The sequence below is a fragment of the Amblyomma mixtum genome, chromosome 9, assembly GCF_055824585.1.
Source record: "Amblyomma mixtum isolate Tamu chromosome 9, ASM5582458v1, whole genome shotgun sequence".
Classification (NCBI taxonomy): domain Eukaryota; kingdom Metazoa; phylum Arthropoda; class Arachnida; order Ixodida; family Ixodidae; genus Amblyomma; species Amblyomma mixtum.
The window spans coordinates 6,922,284-6,942,956 of NC_143020.1; the positions used below are offsets into that span (position 1 = coordinate 6,922,284).

General features: G+C 48.3%; 1 protein-coding gene across 1 annotated transcript in view; it reads left to right on the forward strand.

Moving 5' to 3' along the window:
* Positions 1-3,409: 3,409 nt before the first annotated feature.
* LOC149328192 (uncharacterized) overlaps positions 3,410-20,673 on the forward strand; it is a 65,019-nt gene continuing 47,755 nt past the window's right edge. The window contains exon 1 of the mRNA XM_089558923.1: positions 3,410-3,912. Coding sequence (XP_089415049.1) covers positions 3,410-3,811 — 402 coding nt within the window. The 3' untranslated portion in view covers positions 3,812-3,912. The remainder of the gene's footprint in view (positions 3,913-20,673) is intronic.

The following is a 20,673-nucleotide window of genomic DNA, read 5'->3' on the forward strand; positions in this document are numbered from 1 at the left end:
GAAGGGCAAGAGAGACGAAAAAAATTGCGGCCTGCCAGCACGAACGAATACGCCGCACGCTTTCACGCGCACAAAACTGCCCCCACGATGCTCCGTCGTCTGCTGCTCGGATGGGTCTGCCGCCAAGGTAGATGTACTATGGTAGCGTAGGCTCCATAGAAGCCCATACGTTCAAAACATGGCGGCTTGTGGTGCGCAGCCAGCGCCGTCTTCGAAATGCGTGGACAACTAAAAACTGACGTCATAATTAAAAAAAAAACGCGACGTCAAAGTCACGTGTTTTAGTGACGTCATATACGTGACGTCAGCGTCAGGTGCTGCTTGGGGGGAAACAAACTGCTGAACGCCGCGACGCTTCAGCGCGACAGCCGACACGAGAACGAAGAAAGAAGACATGAGTGCCGACCACCAACGCTATTTTTAGGTAGTCAGTTCTCGTTGTGCCCTTTTCCTTCGTCCTCACCTCAGGTGTCGCGCTGAATGTCGCAGGTGTCGCGCTGAAGCGATGAAATGTGACGCCGCCAGACAGGTTATCGCTCGCACATCGTGCAACCGCACACCTCTTTTTTGCGTACGGGGGCGCCATGGCCACAGACGATGCCCTTTGGGGGCAAAAGCGACAGAACCGCACCCAACGGAACGAAACTAAACAGAAGCGCTGGCAAAAGGCAAAAGCGGAAACTGTACACGAACGATGCACACGAAGAACTCGAGCAACAAGCAACGAGGAAAAAGTAGAGCTTGCAGAATCGAGTTTCAAACAAAAGCAAGCAGAATGGTCAAAAGATATGACCAGGGTATTACATCAGAGCACCGTCAACCTTGGCATCGTCCCGCTGCCATTGCCGCTACTCTGAGCGAACGCTGTCATAAATTTTTACTAAGCAAGCGCTATACTTTCTAACAAAATGCACACAACTAAAATATTTTAAAAAGGAATCACTGCAATTGTTTTTGAATGCTTTTGAAACACAAAATATGTCCTAATTATTTTCCTCTTCTAGTCGTGTTTGTCCACTTATTTCATTTTGGCGCTTTAGTTCCACCCCTAATTTGATGTCGCTAGCAGTTGGTTCTGGACCGCATTCGAGCTCCGGCTTCGCGACCTATTTCAATAGGCCTTGCTGCCGCCGCGCCGGCCATCCCCTAGGCGGCAGAGTATCTATTGGAGGAGGAGGATTGCGCGTCATTTCCTGTGGCCAGATTTCGCCGAGTGTCCGCTATTTGCCAATATCTTTCTCTATGACTTACCTTGCAGCTGCTTAAGCGACAGTTCAAGTAGCCACGCAGATCATGTTGTTTGACTGACTGACTGCATGGCCAAGGCCAAGCCCAGCCAAGCCTGTGGCCCGTCACGACTTTTACGCACGTAGTTCCCGTTTCTCTTTCGCTTGCGCGGTTGTCGTCTGCTGCGGCGCCAGCGCGGCGGCGCGGGAGGCGCGGCCGCAATGCGTCACGTGCACAAAACTTTTCTCAAGTACCTTACTTTCGAATACTTCTTAGTATTTAAAATTCAATGCAAAAGGCGGGAGGGCTGTCAAAAATCGCAGTCTCGCAATCTCGGTTTTTCTGCCGCACTTGCAACCGTGCTTGAAACTGAATACAGTTCTCAATATTGACCAAAGGTGGGACGACATTCAGTAAAACCCGCAATTTGGTTCACTTGTCAATGCAAAAGGCGGGAGGACTGTCAAAAATCGCAGTCTCGCAATCACGGTTTTTCTCCCGCACTTGCAACCGTGCTTGAAACTGAATACAGTTCTCAATATTGACCAAAGGTGGCAGGACATTCAGTAAAACCCGCAATTTGGTTCACTTACACTGACATTTTTTTTTTAACTGGAAAGCTTACAAAGAGTGGGAGGCCGCATTGCTCAGCTCAGGTGAAAGGCGAAAGCCTGAGTGCTGCATTCTGCTACGCGATTGTTCACTGCATATTTTGTTGGTGCAATAATTAACTGCCAATTAATGACGCTTAAGCTTCGCCTTTTAGGAGTGGAACGCGACAGCGTGTTGTAGCACTGTCAGGGAGTCTACGGAACACCACCACTCGTTCGGCGCGATGCGTTGCCCTTTGAACGCAACGCTTTTTGAGGAAAGGAAATGGGGCTGTAATTCTCTTTCATCTCGGTGTACACCTGAGCCGCACCGTACAGGAAGGGAGGAAGTGTGAGTGAAAGAAGAAAGAGGGGCCGTAATTAACAAAATGAAAATTGTATTTGAGGAAAGGAAAATACTCATTAACTGTGTCACATATCTCAGTAGACACTAGTCGAAAATTGTATTTGAGGATAGGAAGTTGCGCAGTAACTGTCTCACATATTTCGGTGGACACCCGTCAAATTTCGCGCGCGGTGACGTCACGACAACTTGGGTCAATCTGAAACGCGGACAAATACGCCTTGCTCGTCGGTGAATTGGTTTTTGAGGAAAGGAAATGTATCTGTCTCTCATATCTCGGTGGACACCTAAACCTCGCCGTAACGGGAAGGGAGGAAGATGAGAGTGAACGAAGACACCGTATTCACTAGACGCACCTTTGTTCATTCCAAAGCATCGAGCTGGCATGGCGGAGTATACTTCCAGACGCGATAGCGGACGGTCGCAGAATCATGGGCTCCCACGGAGCGGCGATAGCGTCCGTTGGCGGCCGCAGAAACAGGTTTGCCAGCGACGCTGATAAGGACTACGAGGTCGTTCTGCCTACCCTGCCCACCGGAGGTGTTGTTTTAAACACGGTTTTTCTGCACGGTGACGTGCGTGTGCGACCCTACCGGGTCGAAGACTTCAGAGACGCCCTCGCAAACGTTGGTGAGCTCCCCGACGTCGTGGTGTTGGGGGCGTACCAGATAAACCACGTGTGGGCGGTGACCTTCAGCGGCGCTGACGCCGCAAAGAAACTGGCCGCCATGAAGGAGCTGGAAGTTAAGGGACGCCGCTGCATCGTCTTCGACCCAGAAGACCACCAGGTGAAGCTGCGCCTACACTGGGTGCTACACGGCGTCGCCGACGAGGACATCCGGACAGCTTTCGCGGCGTTCGGCAACGTGACCGAGGTCACCCGGGAGCGTTGGCACGTCGCCGGCATGAAGGAGAAGGGGTCCACCACGAGGACCGTGCTGCTTAAGATGAAGCCTGGCATGAAGGTGGACGACCAGCCCCACCAGGTTCGTATCGCAGGCGAGTTGGCTCTAGTGGTGGTGCCCGGTCGGCCGATGCAGTACCTGCGCTGCGGCGGCACGGGGCACGTGCGCCGTGATTGCAAGGTGCCCAGGTGCTCGAAGTGCTGACGCTATGGACACTCCGAGGCTGACTGCGTGCGCAGTCAGCCTCGGAGTGTCCATAGCGTCAGCACTTCGGTGCGCAGTCGGCTACCGGGCGTGTAGCGGCGAGCGACTCCGCAGAGCTCATGGACGTCGTCGAAGCGGAGGAAGCAGGCAGCGGCATCGACGACACGGGCAAAACGGCGGGGGTTGAGCCTGCTGTTTCGAGCAGCAACACCGACGCTGCTGGCGCACAGGAGAGCGGGTCGCCAACTACAGACCCATCTTCGACGCCTGTGGAGACGCCCGAAGTTGGAGCAAGCCCGCCAGCGCACGTGGACGCAGAAACAAAGGCGGCCAGCGATAACCACAACGAGAAGGTCCACGCCCGCATGAACACCGGCGTGACTACCCCTGCTAAGCGTCCGCACGCCGAGACCAAGGCCGACGGGGAAAAGGCAGCAGAGCCCAGCGTCGAGGAACCGCCTGCAAAGACGCCGCAAGCACGACGGGCCAGTCGGCGGCCGCGGTCAAAGGTTCCGGCTTAGAAGTGTGGCGGCGACAAGGCGCCTCCTGACCAGGAGCACGTGCTCGCGCCGGATGACACCGGCGGCGACGGCATCGTCTAGCGATATGCTAGGCATGGGAGGTAAGCACCATGCTTTCGGTCTCTTCTTCCTAAGTTAAAATGGCTTCTGCGACTTCGTTTAAAGTCGCCACCCTAAACGTCAGAGGCCTGGCAGGTAAAGAAAACAAAGCCAGCTGTACCGACTTATAACGGAGCAAGATATTGATATACTGGCAGTGCAGGAGACTAAAGTCGACGGTGAGGTAGAGACCGGGAGCATGGTGCGACATTTCACGTCTAGATATTTTGCTGTTGTTAGCCATGCGGTGGGCACATCGGCTGGTTGTATGCTGTTTGTTAAGAAGTTGCCGGGGCTAGTGGTACACGGTCATCATTCGTGCTTGTCGGGTCGATACGTGTCGATAGATGTTTCGCTGTACAACACTGACTGGCGCAGTGTTTGCCTGTACGCACCTAATGCGGTTGATGGCCGAGCCGCGTTTTTTAAAAGTGTCGAAGAACGGCTTCGCACGGACAGACAGCTCGTTGTTATGGGCGATTACAACTGTGTCCTTAGTGCGCGCGACAGATCAAGCGTCCGAAGTTTGCGAGATAAGAGCACTCAAGTGTTGTTACGAATGATTGCTAACTGCAACCTCGAAGATGTGGCTGAGTGTCTTGAAGGAGCGCGTGCTGTAAAGTACACACGATTGGAGGGCTCAAGTCACGCACGGCTAGACCTCATTTATGCATACGCGGATACTGTACCTAATGCAATAGTTATGTAGTACTGCCGGTTTCTTTTAGAGCGCAGCTCTTTGGCGTCCGTTCCTGGGTTTCGCGTCGTCGTCGGCCTCGTAACCAGCTTCGCCCTCCTTTCATCCCCCCAGCGCTAGCAGCGACCGGTGCAGCGCTGGATGCCGCTGACGCCGCTAGAGAGTCAAGATAACGTGACTGCATAGAACACCGTCGCCGCCATGCAGAAAGAGGAGGAAAGGGTCCCCCCCCCCATGTTCTTGTGTGGCGGATAGGGTGCTCTTCAGTTGCCGACGCGCCGGTTATTTCACGTAGGCCCCGGCACGTCGACGAATACGTGACCACCTTCCCACGGCTAGACCTGGTTCTTAGCGCTGCGGAGGCGAGGGTATCATATTGTTTGTGTCGGCATCGGCGGCGTTGTCCCTGAAACCAACTCCGCAGCTGGGGTTGACTCACTATCGGCGTCAGCGTCATCAGTCAGTCGCTGCTATCTCTTCCCTCCTCCCTTTATCGTGTTGTCCGCTTGCTGCGCGCGCTTCTGCCCCCATCGTTTGCCGCTGGGTGTACACGCCGCCCCCTCTTCCTGCGAAAATAAAAAAAAAATTCTGTGATAGCGCATACATGTGTTGCTCGATTTCTTTGCCTCAATCTATCGAAAAGGTGAAACAGCTTATTTGCTGCGCTCAAATTTCACATTAGGAAGTAACGTAATCGTCGGTAATATTTTTCTGATCACTGTTTCGTTCAATGCTGCATAGGAATCGTTAAGAAGGGGAATGGTTTTTCGTGGGAAATGTGGAAGTTAAACGACAAGCTACTTCAGGACGAATTTTATAACCGAGCTGTAAGGGAAGAAATAGCAAAAATAGAACTAAGTAGCAACATTAGGATTTGGCAGCAGTGGGAGCTCACTAAATAAACTTTAAAATTTAAAGCCATAGAAAGAGCCACCTGTATACGTCATGAGGAAAAAAAATAGGAAATGGAGCTAAAGGCACTGCTTCAGAAGATGATAAAACAGGAATGCCGAGCGCCTGGTAAATGGATAGAAGAAATAAGAAAAATCAAACAACAGCTAGAGCTTATCGAAGAAGAACGTTATCGGGGAGCATTGGTGAGGGCAAGGGCAGAAGACATGGCTGCAGGGGAAGCGCCAACGAAACGAGCGCTTGGTTTAAAAAAGGCCCGTGCCGAAAGAAATCACATTAACGAATAGAATGCGGAGGTGTTTTAAAAACGGACATCGACCACATCAAAGCAGCTTTTTTCGAGCATTACCAGGCGCTCTTCGCATAGATATATCCGGTAGATGCTATCACATTTAAGGAGGCGTTTCTAGCCGAGATGCCGCGTCTGGACGACAAAACTAAAGAAAGATTAGAGCAGGAGATAACTCAAGGGGAAGTTGCGCAAGCAATAGACAGTTTGAACCCAGGTAAGTCGCCTGGACCCGACGGGTTCAGCGCAGCATTCAACAAAGAATTTAAACTTGTAATTTCCCCGATCTTGAAGGTTATCTTTAATGAAGCTTTTAAAATAGAAGCACTGCCTCCATCCTATGGTTCGTCCCATACTGTGGTGATTCCCAAAACGGACGACATAGACAGATTACGATTGGTAACAGCATACTGACCGATAGCACTCACGAACGTCGAGTACAAAATTTACATGAAGGTTCTGGCGCGAAGGTTGCAGACCGTGATTCATTACTTAGTTGGTCCGCATCAGACCTGCGGGATTAAAGGGCCGTCTATTTTTACAAATATTCACGTTGCGCGCAGTGTCTTAGAATGCTGTGATGACACTAGTGGCCAGGTGGCAATTCTCCACATCGATTTAGAAAGGTATTTGACTGCGTCGCCCACGAACTTTTGTTTGCAGTATTGGGCCATGTTAATGTTGGTTCTGTTATTCGCGATGGTGGGGCCCTGGCGTACCGGAACTGCACGACGAGATTGATCGTTAACAATAGTCTGGGGGCCCCCATTGGCGTGCAGCGTTCGGTGCGCCAGGGCTGTCCCCTCAGCCCCCTTTTATTTTGTATTTATGTGGAGACACTTTGTTCAAAGATACTCAAAAACAGGAGTATAAACGGATTCAGTTTGCAAGCAGCTGAAGTTAAGCTCTTAGCGTACGCTGATGACATTGCAGTGTTTGCCGTGGAAGAGGGAGGCATAAGCGAAGCAGTTAAATGTGTACGCGATTTCAGCCAAGCTACGGGAAGCGGGGTTAACTGGTCGAAGTGCCTCGGGCTGTGGCATGGCGGGTGGGCGTCTACGCCTGAACGGTTCGCCAGTGTGCCTTGGACGACGACACCAGATAAGTACAGTCGAGCGCGATTTGAAGGTTATCGTGCGAGCGTCGACCGGGAACATGAACAGCGCCATGGCCCAGAATTCTCTGCCGAGGCGAGGGAGGTATCAGGCAAACTTCCCTCACTCTTTTGCTGTTCCTTCAGCAGCCGTCACTCCCTGCTGGGCAATCAGTTTCATTTTTTTTTTCTGCGAACAGGCAGTGATTGTAGTGCGCACGACGTATTCTTCGGTATTATCTGAAATTGGACGCTACGAAGCTCTATCTAGCCTATGTAGCGTTGTTGCTGCTGAGCCAGGAAGAATGGGTGACCAAGACCAAGATACGAGGTAACCAAGACCACACTTTATCGCAAGAAATGGAAAGCTTAGAATAGAGGGAAAGGGCGGTGGGTTTGTCGCGGGGGTGATGGTTTTCATATGGAACAGCGAACGAGGGAGGGAGGAGTGCGAAATCATGATTTTTTCTGTTCCAAAACCGGCCGCCAGGTGCCTGGAGTGCTAGGCTGTTCGACGCTCGCGCGATAACCTGCGATAACCTTCAAATCGCGCTCGACTGTACTTGGGCGTTCCGCTCGATGCGTACCGTGACAGCGAACAGTATCGGACAGGGCAGGTCAAAGAGATACTGGAGAGAGCGGAGAAGTGGAAAGGGACGACCTTGTCAATTTTTGCCAGAGCCACTGTTTGCAACCTGTTCTTCATCAGCAGGCTTTGGTACGTCATGCAGGTGTTGCAGTGTTCACGGTTAAGCATTCAAAAGCTGCACAGAATTTTCGCCGTCTTCATCTGGTCGCCTGACTGGGAGCGCTGCAGCCGGACCAAACTGTTCAGACGGGTACAGGAAGTTGGGCTGGGACTGGGCCATTTGTTTCTTCGACAGCTGGTGAATCGTTTCTTGTTTTTTCGGGACACAAGAGACCCGTTTTTGTGCACCGTATGCCAAGTTAGGCTGCGGAGCCTGCTGCCGGAGTACGTAGTCGGAACTGCTGAGGTTTACAGTAGGGTCAGCGGTTTTTACCAGGAAATCGTTGCCAGTGTAAGGTTTCTTTCCGCGCGGTTTTCGAATGACTTTCTGTCCACTGTGAAACGAAAGAAACTGTACCGTGCTTTGTGCGATGTAGTTTTCTCCGTGCCCTTGTACAGGGTCTTGTACAGAGGAGGCCCAGGCAAAGATGTTTTAAAGAGAGTGAAAAAAATGCAGGTGCCGCCAGGAACAAAAACCTTCTTTTTTAAGCTGCACACCGGAACCTTACCGGTTAAAAATATTTTAGAGGGAAAGGAGTTCTTTTCACCCTGGGGATCTCACTGTTTGATTTGCAGGAAGCCGGAAACAATAGACCATGTTTTTTTTTACTGTTGGGAAGGGGTTTATTTTTGGGATGTGTTGCAGCGAACCTTAAAGAATTTCCGCTAGACCCGTACGGCATTCGGTACTTATCTGTTGAAAATGAGGATGGGGTGCCTTTCGACTTAATAATGTTGACAGGCCTCCACTGTATATGGAGCTCCAGAATGGCAGGCTACCATTGTGACCGAGACGCAAGACCTGCCACGATTTACTTTCGCGAAAATATGGACATGTTTCTGGCCATTCAGAGGGCAGCTGCGGACCCTCCGGAGTGGCTCAAACTAGAGCCGCTCTGTACATTGCCTGAATTTTAATTAGACGAAGCCAGATTCTTGCTGGCTGACCACGAGTCGTATGTACATAGCGTTTATTGTGTTTTGTTGATTGTTTGTTTTGTCCAATTTTCTTTGCAAAATCCAAGCAATAAAGAAACAAAAAGCTGGCATGGCGGAGTGGTAGTGTGCTCGATTCTTACTCCAGATACCTGGGTTCGATTCCCAAGCTCGGCAAATTTCTTACTGGATTTTATTTATTTATCTGGTCTGACTAGAAAGGTTTGACTAATTGGTGAAGTAGGGAATTAATTAAACTCAGTCAAACTTACTTGGAGCATTACTAAACGATCCATTTAATTTGTTGCATGGTTAGTAGCCAAAGTACAATTGGCCCCGTTTGAAATTCGCGCACAGAGACGTCACGACCGTTTCGACCAATTGAAAAGCGTGACATTTCTGTCGACAGCTCCTGCTTACAACGATGAGGCAATAAAGGCTTCCGCCTTAAAAGCGCGCTTCGATCGCGGAGGCGACGTCGTGATGGCACCGCCGCGGCTTGCGACGGCGCGAGTCGGTCGCCCTTCTCTTCGGCGTGACGTCACAAAGCACCTGTTGCACTCCTAGCGGAGAGCGCAGGCGTTAGGCGCCGGTGTTGGTGGCACCCCCGCGCCACGCCAAAGGCTGAAAGTGCAAGTAGTAAAGCTTTCGCTTTAAAAGATTTTTATGCGAAGCATATTACAATAGGTAACCCAAGCACTTCGTGACGGTTACACGCCGTGCACGCCACGTGACATAATGACGTCACGACAGATGAGAGACGGGGCTCCAACTCGTGCCGTCGCTGCGGTTGCGCGCCGTGCAGACCACGTGGTATGGTGACGTCCCACCACGTGACACAGTGACGTCACGACAGATGAGAGACGGGGTTCCAACTTGTGCCGTCGCTGCGGTTGCACGCCGTGCAGACCACGTGGTATGGTGACGTCACACCACGTGACACAATGACGTCACGACAGATGAGAGACGGGGCTCCAACTTGTGCCGTCGCTGCGGTTGCACGCCGTGTGAATCACGTGGTATGGTGACGTCACACTCCCGCGCATTTCGAACGCGCGTTCACACTCGGTGTAGGTGAAACGCTCGCTCCACCGGGCAGGCGGACGCGGCTTCCGTGGCAATACAGGCGCTCACCCAACGCGCGTCTCGGGGTTAGTCGGCGTTCCGCTGTAGCCATGCCGTTGTCTTCCCCCACGACGAAGGCTTCTAGTGGTTGCATTAAAATGACCAAGTATTCAACCAAGGAAAGCCATGTATTACCAAGCCTAGCCATCAATATGCTTCGCATCTGACTAGGCTTAACGTTAGCTAAGCGTCAGCCATTTTTTTTTTTCATGTAGACATGGAATGACTCATACGATGGCGATCTGCGAAAAGTGGCTCGCAAGACGGTTCAAAAGCACGTCTCTTGCCCAAACCCGATCAACCGTGAAGAACGTATCCAAAAGCGTCGGCTTTGTAATCAATCTGTGGTTCCAGTCGGGTTCGGTTATTATCTGGATAATGCGTAGCGCTGAGCTGAGCAGAGATGTATATATATGTGCGATATTGACGAGGCATATATCATGCTTTGTGTGGCAAGTTTGGTCGGCCACGAGTAGCCAGACATTGCACATCCCATGCTCGTGTTTCGTGTATGTGCGGAAGATGTACAACATCATGGCATATGCTACATACCATGGATGTCTGCCATGAAGTGACACATACTGGTAACGTTCAGTGGACGTTATATTTAGACATAGACATTTGGATCTATCTGGTACGAGGTTTCTGGTTAACTGGGATGTTGAAGTTGGGCGGAAGCTGGAAAACGCTAGATTGGATTGGATTGAAAAAACGTTTATTGTCAGCACTGAGCCCTAGTGGGCATTATACTAGGTGGCTTCGAGCCCATGGCTCTTGGCGACCTTGTGAGCCCACTCAGTGGCCCGGACTTGCCTCAACGGGTCTGAGCTGGCCAGTATAGCCTCCCACCGCTCTAGAGAAGGTACTGGTACTAGGTCCGCCGGTGACGGCGCCTTTTTGCAGCTCCATAAAATGTGGTCACATCCGGCTATCTCGCCGCATTGTTTGCAAGTAGCGTTGTATTGTGTTGGATACATGTGTGCTAGTCTCGACGGGCTAAAGAAGGCTTGTAGAAAACGCTAGAAGACGGGAAAGCTGGTGACCGCTGCTGCCGGCGGCGCGATGAAAATGCAGAACGCCGCCGCCTGCCTGCAGCATGGAGCCGACGGCCCACGTGCGAGAAACTCATGCGCCGAGAAAGATGCCGGGTTTACCGTTTCCTTCGGCTGTTCGAATGAAACTGCTGTTTCATCTCTCAAAACGACGAGTGCAAGAGCAAAACCTTCTCTCCCCGCAGCTTGTGGCGCGAGTGAGAGAGAAAAGAGAGTGAGGAGTCGATTTTTATTACTTGTCGAAAGTCATTGGTCCCGAAAACGTTATACCCAGTTACCTTTCTGGGACCAAAATGTATAATTCGTCTTTGTTGCCGCTTAAAACTCTCGAAAAACATGTCTAGACCTTTAGTGGGAGCACTGCCTTTTCGCTTTTATTTCTATGTCTTGCCTCCTTGGTCCGGAAACGTTTGATAAATGCTGTACTGGGGCTGGGACATTCCATCCTTTTTGGGCGCACATGGGGAGGTCCGTTGCTTGTTGGGCACGATTACGAAACCATAGGTTGGCAACGTCTGTGAGGTAGAAGAGGACGTTGCTAAACTTAACAGAATCGTCCCACCGATTGTAAGTGCTGACGCGCTCGTATGAGGCCAGCCAGTCGTCGACGTCGTGGTCGTCTGTACCACTGAATGGAGAAGGGTCGCGCTGGTGTTGCACCCCGGAAGAGACGGTGGCTCTGATGGGCGGCGATGGCTGAGTTGGAGCGTCTGGCATGGTGGGTGGGGCGAGTAAAGTTCCGCTCCGAAGTTCCGGGTTGAGGACCGGGACGGAGATAGAGGCACCTCCACCAAGTGTAAAGGTGCTTCTTCAAAGCGCAGGTCGGTGGTCGTTGACTGAAGAGCGTCACTAACAGCACACTGCCAGGCATCACTCAGGATCCAGCACTGCACTTAGTCGACCTCTTTGTTGTACCTCAACGCGATCCTTGCATAGGAAAAGTTTAGACCCTCTTGAACCTACTTTAGCAGCCGCAAGCTTTCACAGAAGGAACTTTGAGTTTCTGCACCAAAAAAGCGGTGTTCTACATATAGTATGCAAGGCGTATATGGGTTAACCGTGCTTGAGCTTCAAAGAATGCCAGTGCAAGACATGGAAAGGACTTCACAACGTGCAACGAAGAAACGGTGGGGCTATTCAATTTGAATTCCCCGAAAAGGTTGCTCAATGTTTCTTATCAGAATGTACGTATGTAGTGGCATGTAAATGCACAGTGGCTGAGAAAAAGAGGTTTAAAGTCTTGTCTAAAGCAACCGATGAAACTACCACCCACTGTCGCGCCACAGGAAATGCAATGCCATAAGACAAGATAGCCTTGCTGTGGGTACCAGCATCAAGTGCTGAAGCACGTGACGATAAAAATTATTTCCTGGATGCAAGGCACAATCATGTCTATGGATACTCGAAGCAACACTAAAAAAACAAGGAAACATCAGCTATTACAAGAGGCAGGCTAACCAGTGAAATGCACTGCTTTTGAATTTAGTGCGCAATACGTCAAGTTTTACAAACAGGCCCAATGTATTCAACATTTGATAATGGCTACTTTAATAACATACTCATGTGAAATCCACACAACCTAAATTGCCAACTTTACAATACACTACAAAACAGCAATGTTTTTCATAGGAACCAATCGCAGCACTGCTTGTTTCAACAGCCAAGACATTTGCAGCTTGTTATCATGAACACCTTATGCAAAAAAATAAGGATTTTTCAAGTAACACTTTACACAACACAGAAAATAGCACATAATGAAATGGTCACAAACAGCTGATATTCTCTCAACCAAAACAGATTAAAAATGGTGCGGACATAATGCTCCACAAGTATTACGCCATTTATATCCAGCAGAGATAGCACTCTGAGAAATGGTGATGTAGATGTTCATGAACTCTTTATTGGCTTTCATACCAAAGAACAGCAAACTGTTATAAAGCCTGCAGACTAACACAACAGACATCAATATAAGGTTGTATACCTGCCTCCCACCACTCTTTCCTGCCATCAGTACTGCTGGACTAAACACACAAAGATTAGCAGCAGAGCAGGTTTTCCTGTGTTGTCATACAAACACAGATAAGATAGGTTCAATGATATTAACGAGCGAATTTACAATGAACGTCACAAAAATACACCCACACAGACTGCATGAATAAAAAGAATATTTGTGTATGTTTTACCTCGCCAAATGTCTTCATGGAGTCAGGCTGAAAAATCGCACCAGCAACAGAGATTTAGCGTAGCGGAGGCGTAGTAGTGTGAACTTATACTGGTTTACTGAAGGCCGGCTCCAAAAGGGTGGTGACCCCGCCTGGCTGCACCTATTCTACTGCGCGTGCGTGGACAATTAGCAGTAAACCAGCATACATCTATGCTATTAGGTCTCCGGTATGCTAAATCTGTCTCTAATATTGGGTACAAAGTTTTTAAACTCTCCCTCCAACAAGTAGTGATGCAATCCTTGTATCACCATGATTTTATTTGCGTTCGACTTTACAAGCACAGCAGGCTCACTCTTCATGTTCAGCAAATACTTAGAGCGAGTGTGCGTCTAGTCTAAGGGAACAACAAATGTTGTTTTCTGAAAACTCCGTAAAGGGAATAAAACTTACAAATGTAAATAATGATGAATGTTAGCTACCAACACCTTTCATAGGAAATTCAGCTAGAATCTCGTTAGCTTGCATATACAAAGATAGCTAGGAAAACATATTGACTAAGGGCATCTCAAACCACTACTATTTTTTGTGAATCGCCTGTTTGTGACGTCCTAAATTTTGCGCGTGAGCGAACGTCTCTTAGAAAAATTTACATTGGTAGGGCTTTTCGCCCCTTTGGGATCTAACATGACCCTCAAGACTTGAACGTATTGCAAATGCCATGGGGCACAGCTGGCACTGATACGGCTTTTCACCCGTGTGGGTACGGATGTGTGCCACCAGGTGACTCCTCTGTGTAAAGCTGCTATCACAACAGTCGCAACGGTAAGGACGCTCGCTTGTGTGAGTGCGCAGGTGTTTCACTAAGATGCTCTGGTGTGCAAAGCTACTATCACAATAGTCACAATGGTAAGTACGCTCGCCTGTGTGAGTGCGCTGGTGTTGCACTAAGGTGCTCTGGTGTGCAAAGCTCCTACGCCAGTGGTCACAACGGTAAGAATGTTCACCAGTGTGAGTGCGCTGGTGTGACTCCAGGTGGGCCTTTTGTGCAAAGCTCTTTCCACAATCGTTACAATGGTATGGGCGGTCACCAGTATAAACTCGGAGATGCATTACTAGCTGAGATCTATTTTTGAATCCCTTGGTGCAGTGGGTGCATTCGTACAGCTTCTTTCCTACAGGTTTACCCCTGTGGTTACCACTTCCAGAAGGAGCAGATTCCATGCAGTGGCCCACTAGGCGGCTTTGACCAGTTGAATCTTGCACAGGAAGAGCGCGATGTGGAGTCTCTCTGAAGATTGAACCTGCATTATAATGGCAGAATACTTTCAATAAAATACAGGAACCGACATAGCACAGCTCACCTGGAGCTAAGGATATAAAGATCAAAGTGGAGGACATACTCATCAAAAGCTGCGGATGTTTATGAAAGGTTTTATTCAATAGGTTAGCCTTAAGGAGAATTCAGACCTGAAGATATCCCTAGTTTGAATTGAGCATGCAGTTCAAAACATTCCAGCTGCAAAAAATGTTATCATTGCCAACAAAATAGGGTAGCCTTCGAAATAAATCCAAAGCACTTGCATTACTGGCATCATGACACAGTCCTAAGCCACCCCAAGTGGGCCTAATAACTAAACAAATGGCAGTTAGCTATGTTTAGCACACAGCATACTGCCATTTTGTTTCCTTTATTTGCTCCTTAAACAGGGTATAAGAGGAAGCGAAAGCTAGTGGCTAAAAATATTATGAGGCCTTGGACCCCTGTACAAGTGTTAACATCAATGCATAGAACTCACGGGGGTGACAGTTTGGTCAACAGTTCACATATTATGGAAACAACTTTCCAGCATATCAAAGGCAAATATCATCATAATTCAGTACAGTTCTATGAACTGAAGCTTCTGTATCCTTCATACTGCTCTTTGAAAGACAACCATCAGGAACAGATTAATGAAGAAAATTTGCAGATTCTAATGATGTGTTTTGTCCAGAAAATACACCATATTTACAGCCTCTGGTGGTCAAGCCTGCATGTGAAAGACAGGTTATATCCATGAGACACAGGATTACATGTACAACAACTCACATGGTGTTATGTGGATGAGACGGTGAAAATAGAATACAATCTATAACAACAGTTGTGCTAGATCATGTGAATTCAGTGGGCCAGGGCTAAAAACAATCGAGTTCCAAACTTTCAATTCTGAACGCAGATGAGAAGATATAATTATGCTCATAAAAAATCAGTTACCAAAAAAAAAATCAGAAACCTGTTGCAAGCAAATCAACAGCCATTTCATAGACCTGTTAGCTTGCACAGTAACTGTCTTCATGGAAAGGACTATACAAGTCTGCCTACGCAGCCTTAAGAACTAACGAGTGTCAGTTATGATTACAGACAGAACACATTAGTACAGGATTCTTTTTTTTCTGGTAGACTTCTTGCAATCTTCTACAGCACACACTAAAAAAACTTTAAGAGCATAACTGGTAAAAAAATTGCCAGGAGGCTTGCTTGCAGCCAAGATTACAGCTACCCACGAGTGTGGCCAGCATGTCCAACAGGGTGTTTCCCATGCAGCAGCTCTAAGAGCGCCATTAACCAAATCTGTAGAAGCACATCTAAAACAGCACATTACGGCGTGTCAAGTGCAGTTAGAGCATCCCAGGCAGCACAAAATGTCGGGCCCTTGCGGGTCCCTTATGGGCAAAAGGGGCAGGGCCAGCCCATCTAAAACCCCTATTGGACCCCTGTGGAGAGCATGTGGGCAAGCCCAAATGGGGCTAGCCCCTGTTAATTCTGCATGGGTCCCACGTAGGTATTGCAGGGGCTAACCAAGTCCACATACCCCCATCAGGTCTGCATCGGTCCCTTGCAGGCTTCTTGAGGGCATATAAGAAAGCAGATGTGGGCTCCATGCTGGAAAGCCCAAGTAAGGTAGCCCGCACAAAAGCCCCGTTGGTCCCTAACCGGCTGTGATGGGGCTGGCAAGCATGCGAGCCTGCATGCTACCCACATCGGTCCTTTGTCACGTACTTGAGGGCAGATTGAACCGAAATGTGGGCATTTTGACGGTACTGTTTGGGCAAGCCGAAATGGGGCTGCCTACCCAAAACTGCTCTTAGACCTACCTCAGCTATGCTGGCATGCAGCCCATCTTGGGCAATGTAAATGTGGGCTCCATGTAGAAAATATGTTGGCAAGCCCAAATGAGGCTGCCCACACAAAGCTGCTGTTGGACCAACAAAGGGCGTAGAGGGGCTGGAAAGCTGTATGCTTGCATGCTTCCCACATTGGTCCCTAGTTGGGTGCTTGAGGGCAAAACGCCTGCCAAGCCCAAGCGAGGCTGCCCACACAAAATTGCTGTTGGACCTACATCGGGTGTAGTGGGGCTGAAAAGCTGTATATGCCTGCATTCTTCCCACGCCGGTCCCTAGTCAAGTATTTGAGGGCAGATACAAACAAAATACGGGCTCTGTTTGGGAGAATTCTTACCAAGCCCACATAGGGCTGACCAAAAAGACATTTCTTTTTACATCAGGCATAAGGGCAAACAAGTGGGTAAGCTGCATGCATTATGAGTATCTTCAGCCCGCACTAAACAATAAACCACAACAAATGCAAATAGGGCTGTCTGCACAAACTCTTACTTCTGCTGGTTTGGAGTGGCAGGAAGGTGGGATGTCTGCGTGGATAATTTTACTGCAAGCAGCAGTAACACAGAACAAACTCAATGTCACTCGCCGCCGCGGTGGCTCAGTTGCTATGGTGCTCGGCTGCTGACCCGAAAGACGCGGGTTCGATCCCGGCCGCGGCGGCTAGAATTTCTTTGGAGGAGAAATTCTAGAGGCCCGTGTACTGTGCGATGTCAGTGCACGTTAAAGAACCCCAGGTGGTCGAAATTTCCGGAGCCCCCCACTACGGCGTCTCTCATAGCCTTAGTCGCTTTGGGACGTTAAACCCCATAAAGCAAACCAAACCATCAATGTCACTCTTTCTTGCTATGCATGGTGTCCGTGGTTTTTAGCTGTCATTATAAAACTAAATTCAGATTACGCTTTATCATGCCTATTCTTTCTATATATATACACATTGAGCACTCTTGATTCAAATTTTGTTATAGCCAGTGCATCTTATATCTCAATCAATTAAGAGGACAAGTGGTTCCAGTAAATGTGCTGAAAAATGTGAGATATATATGTAAACTATATATTTTGTAGGTGGCCCTGACAAAAGTACAGGGCTAAGCTGGAGGTTTGGCAGTGATGGTGGCATTAAATGAGGGCTAAAAGAAGCTTCCTAGAAGTGAGATCATATAAGTTTATGAAATGTATGTAGGTAAGGCACACAGCACATGTAGACCACATGGCAGGAAATGTGGCCGATGCGTAAGTAGTGGTAGCAGATGGGCCGTCCGTCCGAGGTGCACCATTCTGAAGGATTACAGAAGGGGCAGTGCACAGGGAAGGGCTGAATGGCAGCAGCAGCAGCAATAATTGGTGTGGCGTGTGGGGAACGGGGTTGTTCAGGCCCGCGTTTGCAAACTCCTGGTGAACAACTGCTTTAATAGGGCAATAGTGGATTCAGTGGGCTCAGGAGAGAAGGAAACTGGGGTCATAGCCTCTAGTTTCCTTCGAACTATCCCGGTCACATTTGCTAGGCGCAAAGACTGGTCAGTATAGGTGTCCTTGCACAAAGATGTAGCAGCTGTGGTGGAAAGTTCGTCAAAACGAGGATCAGTTCGGCGGTGTTTGGTTTGTTCAATCTGTCTTTGCACCTGGAGAACGGAGTCAACGGTGGTGCAGTCTTTGCAGAGCAGAAGATTAAATGCGTCTCCGCGATCCCCTTCAGGATATGGCGCACCTTGGCGGTCTCTGAAATGGCACTGTCCCCGATACGTACGCCTCTGTGGTTGACTGTGCTCGACCAAGAAAATCTTTTTTTGCACTGAGCTAGCGTCCAATTGGCTTTCCAAATAAGTCTTTCAGCTTCTGCTTAAAAATATCCCAGGATGTTATGTCGTCCACATAGGTCTCGAACCAGATGTCTGCTATTTGGCCAGGTAGAAAATCATGTCGGCAAGCATCATCTTTGTAATCACCTTACAACAGCCATCGTTAACCACCGTTCAAGCGCACACCCCTCATGTAATGTCCCAGCTGGGGGCCCTAGAGGTTCTAATAATAAAAAAAAAAGTTACAGTAGCATCCTAGCAGTTGTGTTTGCTTATCGCTAGTACATGGGGAGCCAGTCGTCGACACCGACTTCATCGGTGCCACAAAATGTGCCCGGTTCCTGAGGCTGCGCCATGGCAACAGTTGGCGTTATTGTTACCGCTGTGGATGAGGATGTGCATGGTGGCATAGTTACAAAAATAAACTGGCGGCCACTTCGGAGTTGTGGGCCGAGATAGTTTTACCCCGCACACTCCACCAAACTTTTACGGGGTATTCCCGAGCGCCAAGTGCCACTTTGCAGTCAGCAACACCTCCCAGACATCAGTGCACACCAGCTCCAATCGTCATTCTTCCACACACCATCCAAACACCCGTGTCATCTTACGACATCTTGGCTGCAGCTGTAACAATATTTATTAATCTTGAGTGCAATACATGAAACTTTCTCCAGGAAAACAATAATTTTCTGGGGCTCATTCATGGCAACACTTTATTGTGATTTCATGTTCGAGAATTCAAGTTGTTAGGGATGGTCACGGCTGTTAATGTGGGTTGCATGCAGCTGTTTGAAATTGCATGGTGAAGCTAAGGATAGCAAATGACGAGACCTGCACTTTACTAGTTGCTTTAGAGGCAGCCAGTACCATCACAGCACATGAACTACCTGGACCAAAGTAGCAGTAAAAAATTTTATGGTACTAGTGCGAGTGCAGTCAAATCAAACAGACTTTTGGTGACCGTAGAGGCAATATTAAATTTGGGACAGATGTAGTCTAGGTTAAGGTGTTTTACTATATGTGGCAGGCAAAAATGTATGCCTGTGAATTTGATGCTCTTGATGCTATAAAGCACAGCAAGCTTTGCAGTGCCATCTAATGCAAGAGCACACATGGCAGCGACTAGCAGTTGTGGTTTGTGGTGCTGTTATGCCCCTTATGCTCTACAAGCAATGCAGCCTTGGATGGTAAGCAACCTTTTGTACTCAGTCCTGCAGCAAGTATCAGTGTAAATTTAAATGAAGACTGGAATGACCAGCAACTTTTTTGCCAAGTGATTCACCGAGTTCTACTACCACACAAAGAACAACACAATTACTTGCACTTGACAACGGTACGGTGCACCACTTGCTTGCTTCCCCGACATCAGTGACCATGATCTAGTTCCACTGAATGCAACATGCAAGATCAATCATCACACATGGGAGTCAGTTATGTGCTGAAAGTGCCTTGTAGGCAACATGTCAGTGAATACTGATAGCATTTGACAGACTATGTGGCAATGTCTCAGCCACAATATCTGCAAGATGCCTTTCAAGAAGTACAAACAAACCTGGTTACACTGTGTATCACAAACTACTTCTACTCAGCAGGTTGTTTACAGGCTTGAAAATGGCAGAGAATATTGCTGAATGCCCACATAATCTCACTGAAGAAATTGTGACAATGTACCATTGATGCACTGCCAGCTTGACAAAATATTGCTTAGAAGACTAAGCGGACAATGATGCAAACCTAGAGCCGTTCGCTCACGAACACAAAGGATGAGCATTTTATGGGCTCCTGCTGAATCTCATGAAGACAATGTTGAGAAGGCTGGTTTATCACTGGCTGCCGAGTTCCAAGCATGGTTATTTATTTATTTATTTAGAGATACTGTCAATCCACTGGGGATTTTAACAGGAAGGGCGCTGGAACAAGGCACATCAAAGTATAAACTACAACAACGTCATGAATAATGGACACAAAGAGTGAACAAGAAGAAGGATTGAAGGGCAATTAAACGACTACAGTGTCGCACTTAATTAAGGTTCAATACATAAAAGTCACGGGTAGAGAAATAGGATCGTCGGATTGTACATTTTAGTTCAAGACAAGATAACATAATCAATACATGGGATATATATGACATTAGAAACGAACAAGCACTGGTAAGAAAAATAGCAAGGCAATAAAAAGGAAGTTGTCAACAAAGGTTCAGAATTCAAGTGTGTTTACGAGTGAAGAAAATTTTCTACTGACTGAGTGAAGATATCTAGTGATGTGCTGCGGGTAATGGAGAGGTCAAGGGTGTTCCATTCTCTTATTGCAAGTGGAAAAAAGGAGTATTTCAGGCAGTCAGTACGAAATGTGTGCTCTTTTAATGTTACTGAATGTCTGTGACATGTAGGTCTTGTCTCTGGGGCCATCAGGTACCTAGTTTTATCAAGGTTAAGCTGATTATGGAGTAACTAGTAAAGTAATTTTAGTCGTGCAAGTTTAGCTCTATTTTCCAGAGTGAGAATGCCGGCTGTCTGGAGTAGTTCGGTGGGTGAGTCAGTAGGCCTGTATTTGTTAAACATAAATCTTACTGCCTTTCTTTGGATAGCTTCTAATTTTCCTATGCTTGTAAAGCAGCTTGTTGACAGTAAGGGTAAGGATCACCTGGCTACATGATAAAGCCTCTTTTGAAAACGAAGTCCTGTTAATGGTGGACTGTTTCTAATGAAACAGAGTCCACATCTGTCTGACTATTTTGCTGCGGAAAGACCACAACTAACATCAGGTATAAAGAACATAATCAGTGGGACCA